We start from the raw sequence: 8,475 nt of genomic DNA, 5'->3' as shown, positions 1-8,475 counted from the left end.
CCTGCTTAGTTCAGATTTTAAGTATTTTTCGCTGAAAATCTTTGTTGTGCTCAAAGAACATGTTATAGTGCTACTTCTTGTTTCATCACATGAATACAATTTCTGTGCTCTGCTGCAATAGACTGACTTCTTTGTCTGCCTACTCTGCCTGCCTGGGATATGTGAACTATGCCAAGCCTTCTTACCTATGAATACTTCCTCACACTGCTCCCCTACATTTCTCTCCCACAACATATTTGAGACTGTTATCATAATACTTACAGACATTTTCCTCTTTTTCTTCCCTTTCAATAAGAATTCTTAATTGTGCAGACTCAGGATTGAGAGTGAACGACATGCCTAAACACACACATTCATTCACGATCACATAATTCACGCAGTCTTTTCCAAAGCATGAAGGGCCTAAGCCTTCTTATAAATGTAAGATCGATCAAAAAAATTTTGAAGATTCAAATAGTAATCTCATTCATTTTATAAATTTTTTTGAAGACAAAGGGAAGTATTATGTGGGGTTTTCTTTTATCCTATTGGGCGGGCAGCTGGCCATTGAAGAGCCATTCATTGCTTAGTCCCGACACTGCCTTTCCCCATTGGGTCTCTGTAAGAGTCACACGCTTTGGGCATCCTTGAAAAGAATCTTCTGAGGCCTCAGCATTTTATCTGAGTCTTCTGAATCCCACTTAGAACTGTGTTGAGCTCTCACCCATCACAATGAGCAACAAATTCCTGGGCACCTGGAAACTTGTCTCTAGTGAGAACTTTGACGATTACATGAAAGCTCTGGGTAAGAAATGCTTTTTGTTGTTCTGCTGAAAAGCTCCGTTTTAAGAAAGCTACATGACATTTTCATCTACTACCTTTAACAGGAGACTAGGGAGGTTTGCAAGGCTGCAGTACAATCCTCTTTTAGGATTAATCTTTTGTTGTGTCATTCAGGTAATTTATTTGAATTTTATTTGTGATATATTTTAATAGACTTTAACTTAAATGAGAGAGCTGCTTAAATGCATGGAACTCCCACTGATTCCAAGGGCAATTTCATACCAAGAGAATTTTGGTTGCAAGTCCAGAGGAGAGAAAGCTTAAAAGCATGGTCAACCCATTTTCTGGCTTTTCTGAGAGCTATGTTCATAGCAACTAAAGTGTTCATAAAATAAGGAATTGAATATATTGCAAATCCTAGAAAACCTCAATTTAAAAATTTAAATTTTAGCTAAACTAACAGTTTTTTCTCTCCACCTCTAGGTTGCCCTTTATTACACAATCATGTAGATAGAGAGTTTGAAAAACAAAAATAATTCCTAAAATACTATGTTCATAGTCTAGGGAAGTTACTGAGAGAAAAAGAACTGGAGTTATGGCAGTGAATTCAAACTCAATTTCGCTAACATCAGACGTTTCTGGAGTTGGAGCAGTGAATGGAGAAGGAAAACCGAGTCATTAGTTACAACAACTTTATTTTATGCTATTTCTAGAGTGTGTCCCATCGATATAAACACAATAGATATGAAGAGTCTTTGGGAATTTTCAGAACTATATAAATACAACAAAGAGTGATGCCAGTGACCTGAGTTTGCTGTGCTTGTCAAAGTGCCTACAGCTTTACTTAACTGTTCAGAAAGCTTGTATAAAACATTCTATTTTAGATAAAATGAGCAAAGTCATGTCATTGTTGCCTGGAACACTAAGAGAACTTATGGGGATAAATTCATACTGTGAGATCGGTTGGATTTAAAGACTTCACTTTACAGCTGAGGAAGAAGCCAAATAAAAGAAAGTCTCAGTGAAGGATTTTCTAATTCCACTGTTTTCCAGTTTAGCGTGCAAAATAACACCTTGGGATTTGGTAAATATAAATTCTCAGGTTCTGCCCCAGAGATTACGATTTAACTTGAAAAACATTGTCCTAAACTGTATAAAATAACAAAAGATTAATCAGAATTTGAAGAAAGAATATAGTTTATAGTTTATTGGCTGCAACTCTTAACTTCTTACTCAGTATATAAAAGCTTGAGATCTTTTTAACTGGAAAAAGTATATTCAAGCATTGAGACTTCCTGGAAAACTAGTCTCTCTTTCATATATTTTTTATTTGACATTTTCCCTTTTCCATATATTTTATAGTCTTGGTAATACTGGTAATAAACTTAAGAGTCTAATTTTGTTTCATTTTTGAAATGTAGAAGAGTTTTTTAAAAAATATTTTATTTCTCTATGATCATTTATAATAGTATAGATCTCAAAGGTAGATGGATAGTTTTTTTCCTACCAGCTAGATATAGAAACCACAAAATTTCAGAAGTGAAATTCTATCAAAAATAAGAGGGGAATACTTCTCCATATCCATAATATGATATTGAGGGGAAATATCATGGAACAATAGGTATATGCTATAGTCTCATTTTAAAAATATATCTATAGTATTTGTACACAAACTAAAATCTCTAGAATGATTTATGCAAATCTATAATTAGTAATTTTCAATGGGGAATAGGATTGGATGTGATAAAAATGGATGACTTGCAGTAGCTATTTCAGCTGGAAACTTTTACTCTTGAAAATCTGCAGACATTGGCCGGGCGCGGTGGCTCAGGCCTGTAATCCCAGCACTTTGGGAGGCCGAAGTGGGCAGATCACGAGGTCAGGAGATGGAGACCATCCTGGCTAACATGGTGAAACCCCATCTCTACTAAAAACACAAAAAAGTAGCCAGGCGTGGTAGCAGCGCCTGTAGTCCCAGCTACTCGGGAGGCTGAGGCAGGAGAATGGTGTGAACCCGGGAGGCAGAGCTTGCAGTGAGCTGAGATCGCGCCACTGCACTCCAGCACTCCAGCCTGGATGACAGAGCGAGACTCCGTCTCACAAAAAAAAAAAAAAAAAAAAAAAAAAAAGAAAATCTGCAGACTTTACTTTTGTAACAACAAAACCTAAAATGTTTGAGTCCTGGGCATGTATTTCCATTAGGAGTGAAACATGGGAGGAGATGCTTAGTAGTAAGTGATATTACCTGCCATCGACTCACCTGGGGCACCACTGAGCATAGGATGTGGCCAGCACAGTCTCTTTGGCTATGCTCTCTTGGCCAACATAATTCTAACACTATCTTAATTTTCAGGTGTGGGGTTAGCCACCAGAAAACTGGGAAATTTGGCCAAACCCACTGTGATCATCAGCAAGAAAGGAGATATTATAACTATACGAACTGAAAGTACCTTTAAAAATACAGAGATCGCCTTCAAGCTAGGCCAGGAATTTGAAGAAACCACAGCTGACAATAGAAAAACCAAGGTAATCTTTAATGTTTCTCTTCAAAGTTGGCCCAGTGGGCTGCTTGAGAGAGAGGAATATTCCTGCTAGTGTATAAAAGGGTAGATTCAATTCTGTTGAAAAGGAGTGTACCTCCTGAGACATCTATTATGAAAATGGTTCCATACTGAAAGAACTGCTTCTTTGATCAACAAATTTCAGGCAAGTCAATTGCATGACCTTGTCTTTGCAGAGCATCGTAACCCTGCAGAGAGGATCACTGAATCAAGTTCAGAGATGGGATGGCAAAGAGACAACCATAAAGAGAAAGCTAGTGAATGGGAAAATGGTAGTGGTAAGAGTATTTTTACTTCTAAATAGAGAAATAATGCTATATAATAATTTGATTATATTGTTTTCAAAATATTCTTTGTTCTTTGGAATATGAATAGATAAAAATGACTAAGAATAAAGTAGGAGTTAATGCTTAAGTGATATTTAAACTATTACAGACTCATCTTCAAGTACTGACCCAAGATTTTAGAAATAAAAAAAGCTATTTGTTATTTTACAAATAAAAATACCTAAAAATGGTAGTAAGGTTAAAGAAAGTTTAGGTAAATCTTACTAGTTTGGGCTCACAAAGAAGAAAGCAAGTCTAAATTTTAAAAGCAAAACACACTCTGCAAGGTGTATTTTGTAGACTATTTGCAAAGTCATTTGTAGACTATTTGCAGATATCCCACAATTTTGCATTCAAGAGCCCATAGTAACTTAGAATCAATCATGTCAATAAAGCAAGCTGAGCTCATTGGAGACTTCTAGTTGGCAGATGAAAATAATGACAAAGGTTGTATGTGATGACCTTTGATGATTTTTTCTTTTTTTAGCGTTAAGCCTTTATGTTCACTAATTAACACATACATCGAATGTAAATAGATTCATGTACTCTTCTGAATGTTTCTTTCGTTAGTACAGTGGTTCTTAGCCCTTGCTGCACAACAGATTTACATGGGGAGTAAATACCAATATGGAGGCCTCCAAACAGATAATTGAATGTAAATCTCTTGGGGAAGGAGGAACCATCACTATATTTAAATGTTCCCCAGGTAACGCAAATATGTAGACATTTTTGAAAACCACTGTCTTATTAGATTTAAATGCAAGTGAATTATACATAAAAACTTGCCACTTAAAAAAATTCCTTTACAGCAACATAGATCAACTTTTAAATTGTTTCTTCTATTTCAGTGGTCATAATTCTGAATTACTGGAGACTGACATACTGATATTTTATTCCTTCCTAAATTAATCTTATGAGTTTATTTTGAATTTCTATTTTTATTACAAATTTTCTGTTCTCTGGTTTGAACTTGAGATACTCAATTAACCTCTCTCTTTTTTAAGGAATGTAAAATGAAGGGCGTGGTGTGCACCAGAATCTATGAGAAGGTCTGAAAAATCGTTTCCTCATTGAAGTGGCTTTTGATCATTTAATGATGGAAATCAGTTGCTTCCATTGACAAAACTGAATACACTGCAAATATTTGTTTTTGCTTTTGTCTTAATATATCAGATATGCAAAGGCCTAAACTGATAATTAATCTAAAAGTCAGTGTTATTTAAACATTTTTAATGTGCATGCATGTCATTATTACATCAAAGCATATATATTGGCCAGACACGAACAGTTGATGATGTCATTCAATTAACTACAAAATTCTAATCTATGTTGAACTTTGTATACTTGAAATGATAATAAAAAGTATATAATTTCTTAGTAAAATGAAATCAAAGTATTGATCAGGGTAGCAAACTCAAATGCTGACAGGGGCCAGAGGAGTTATGGAGAAGGAGCATCAGAAATGAGGCAAGCTAGGAGAATGGGCTATTTTAATGTAAAGAATTGTAGTCTCAGTTAAAAGGGGTAGCCTCTACTCCAGTCAACATTTTAAAATTAATGGATAATTTATAGACAGTTAAATGCACAGATATTAAGGGTAGAGTTCAGTCCACTGTGACAAATGCATGCACCCATATAACTCACATCCCAATCAAGACACAAAACATTTTCTTAATCCTAGTACGTTTTTTTCTGTCCCTTCCCGATCAGTGTCCTTTTCTGTTCCACCCCTACCAAAAGCAAGTGGTGGTTTGGTTTCTAACACATAAATTAATTTTTCCTGCTCATATGAAGGGAATTATACATCATGCATTCTTTTCTGTTTGCCTTTTTTAAATTCAGCATCATGTTTTTGAGATACATCCATATTGTTGCATGCAGCTGTAGTTTGTTTCTTTTTATTACCAAGTACTATTCCATTGTATGAATGTATCACAGTTTATCCATTCTACTATTAAGACAATTGGGCTATTTCTAATTTTCGGCTGCTATGAATAAAGCTGCTACAAATATTTTTACAAGAATTTTTGTAAACATAGGAGTTCCTTTATTTTAAATAAATAACTAGTCATATCATTAGGTCCAGTAATTGTTGACAGGCAGGAACGGGGGACCATTGCATTGTGCCCAAGTAATAATAAAACTATTTCAGATGTATTATATGATTGAGCAAACGAGAAAACATGTTGATGTTGATGGGACTCAGGATGTTCACCGTGGAAAAACAAATATACAAATATGAAATGAGGGAAGGCAAGAAAGAACCATGTGGAAATGGAATAGAATTGATATAAATTCATAATTTCTAAACCATGTATATGTACGTTTATATGTATTATAATTGCATACACATGCCTGCATGCATATATGTGTGTGATAATACACATGTATTTATGTGTGTGTGTGTATACACATGCATATATTTACTAATTCTATCTGCCAAAAGGGCTTAGACACAAAAACACCTCAGCAGAAATGAATATACCTGGCACTCAGATCTTCATGTCTAATATAATTTGCCACTAAAAGGAACCAAGGCTACTTGGAAAAATGGCTAATTCCAAAGCAAGGGCAAGGTAGGAACAAGATGAGCCTGAAATATTGTGTTATGCCAGAAAGTAATGTTCAAAAAAAAATAGAGGTATATTGCCAAAACATAGAGCCAGCTTGAAGGGGCTCCCACTGGCCAAACTTAGCCAATTTGAGAGCAAAATAATTGAGAAAAATAAATAACAAAATAATTGAGAAAAAAATAAAATAAATTCCCAATTCCATTGGGAAAAAATAGAAATCCATGAATCCATACTGATATAATGATAGATAATTGATAGGTAGATGACTGACAGATGATAAACAGATAGATTGGTAGATAGATAGATAGATAGATAGATAGATAGATAGATAGATGGACAAATGAGAAGGTGTCTTTTTTGCAATAGAATGTCATGGACCAGTGTTAAATGTGAGTGGAAGGAGTTCTGGAATTGGAAAACCATCATTTTTCAACCATTACAGTAAATATGGCTCAGGCAAGAATTATCAATCAATGCTAAAGCTAGGGGGAAATTTCGATTAGGAGCAGGATATTAGTATATTAGCCTGGGCTTAAAGTATCTCCTCACAGATTGTTGTTAGTTTCTGGGGAAAGAATAGTAACCATGCAATGGAAAAAAATGGACACCCTCTTGACTAGGTTATCAAAATTAACCTCACCAGTAAAGGATGGATGTTCAACATGTGCCTTCAAATGTGACCCACTGAGAAGGAAACAACATCACTTTAACAACAACAACCAAAAATGACAGGGGGTTTTGACTGGATTCTTCAAAAATGTCAATGTCATAGAAGACAAAGAAAGGTTGTGGAAATGTTTCAGATTAAATGATAGTAAAAACATCTGACAACTAAACATAGTAAGTAATACTAGACTGGATTTTGTACCAGAGGTAACATAAATGCTCCAAAGGACAATGTTAGGTCAACTGGCAAATTGGAATATAGACAATCAGATAAGAAGTATACTTTGATTAAGTAAAAGAATATCCCTATTCTTGGAAAATACACAATAAAGTATTTTGAGGTAACGGGCCATAATGTATGCAATCTACTCTCAAAAAATTCAGAAACATATATTTGTGTGCATTTGCGTGTGCAACAGTACACACAAACATACATAAAGAGAGCAATTGATAAGGCAAATAAGGTAAAATTTAACAATAATCTGATACACATAAACAGAGAAAGAGCGATTGATAAAGCAAATGAGATAAAATTTAGCAATAATCTGAGTAAAACGTATATGTGCTTTCTTTGAGACAGTCTGATTCTTGCAACTTTTTCTGTAAGTTGGAATTTATTTCCAAACATGATTGAAAAAAAAACCCTGCACTTGGCAACTTCTTCTCTTTTTCAGCCTAGAAATGTCTGTGTTAAGTGGTTTTTTGTTTATTGTTGTTGTTTGTTGTTTTGTTGCCAGGCTCCAACTCATAAAATAAGAGTTTAAAAACTGCGTTGTTATTTTTAAAGATTTGTGATAATACAACTTGTTATAAAATTTATTCCTCAATAAATATAATTTCTCTACTATGCAAAAATTATGAGTGCTTTTTATTTTCATAACAGAAAATGTTGAACTACACTGATAAGAAGGAAAGCAAAATAATCATTTCAGCAAAGAGTATATTTGTTAGATTTGAAAAGGACTTTAAAACAACCATAAGAGAGGGAAAAATAAAACAAAACTTGATGTTTTAGTAAATTTGGGCTGCTGTTACAGCAAAACAAAAATAAACTGAATAGCTAATAAACAATAGAAATTTGTTTCTCACAGTTCTGGAGGCTGGGAAGTCCCAGATCAAGGTGTGGCAGATTCAATTCTAGTGAGGGCTGGTTTCCTGGTCCATAGATGGCATGTTCTGGCTGCATCCTCACTTGGTAGAAGGGGAAAATGAGATTTCTTTGGCTTCTTTTATAAGGACCCTAGTCCCATTCATGAGGGCTCTACTCTCATTACCTAATCACCTCCCTAAAGGTCCCACCTGTTAAAACCATCAACTTGGGAGTTAGGATTTCAGCATATAAATTTAGGGGTACACAAACATTCAGACCATAGCACTTGAGTTCTGTAATATTCAAAAATAGAATCGGAATATAATTTTCCTTCTCTAATTATTTTTTAATATAACACAGTGGTTAAGAACACAGAGGCAGGACTAGCTTGCAGCTCCTGCTCCAATGGACAGAGCAGTGTATAGACTTTCGCTTCAAGAACTACCACAGGGACATACCAGGAAAGCTGAGAGAATCCACAGACCCTTTGAAGGAAC

The 8,475-nt window shown here is 34.9% G+C and overlaps 1 protein-coding gene across 2 annotated transcripts; it reads left to right on the top strand.

The window, feature by feature from the left end:
* Positions 1-658: 658 nt before the first annotated feature.
* PMP2 (peripheral myelin protein 2) lies at positions 659-7,743 on the top strand. 2 transcript variants are annotated; one of them, XM_002819213.5, is made up of 4 exons: positions 659-784; positions 3,116-3,288; positions 3,500-3,601; positions 4,654-7,743. In XM_002819213.5, exons 1-4 carry the CDS (start codon positions 712-714, stop codon positions 4,702-4,704), a joined length of 399 nt encoding a protein of 132 aa, XP_002819259.2. In that variant the 5' UTR covers positions 659-711; the 3' UTR covers positions 4,705-7,743. The 2 variants fall into 2 exon arrangements, with proteins under 2 accessions (XP_002819259.2, XP_024107196.2); XM_024251428.3 differs by lacking the exon at positions 3,116-3,288.
* The last annotated feature ends 732 nt before the right edge of the window (positions 7,744-8,475 follow it).

Source organism: Pongo abelii, chromosome 7 (genome assembly GCF_028885655.2).
Source record: "Pongo abelii isolate AG06213 chromosome 7, NHGRI_mPonAbe1-v2.0_pri, whole genome shotgun sequence".
NCBI classification, from domain to species: domain Eukaryota; kingdom Metazoa; phylum Chordata; class Mammalia; order Primates; family Hominidae; genus Pongo; species Pongo abelii.
This window is presented reverse-complemented; position numbering and strand designations above follow the sequence as displayed.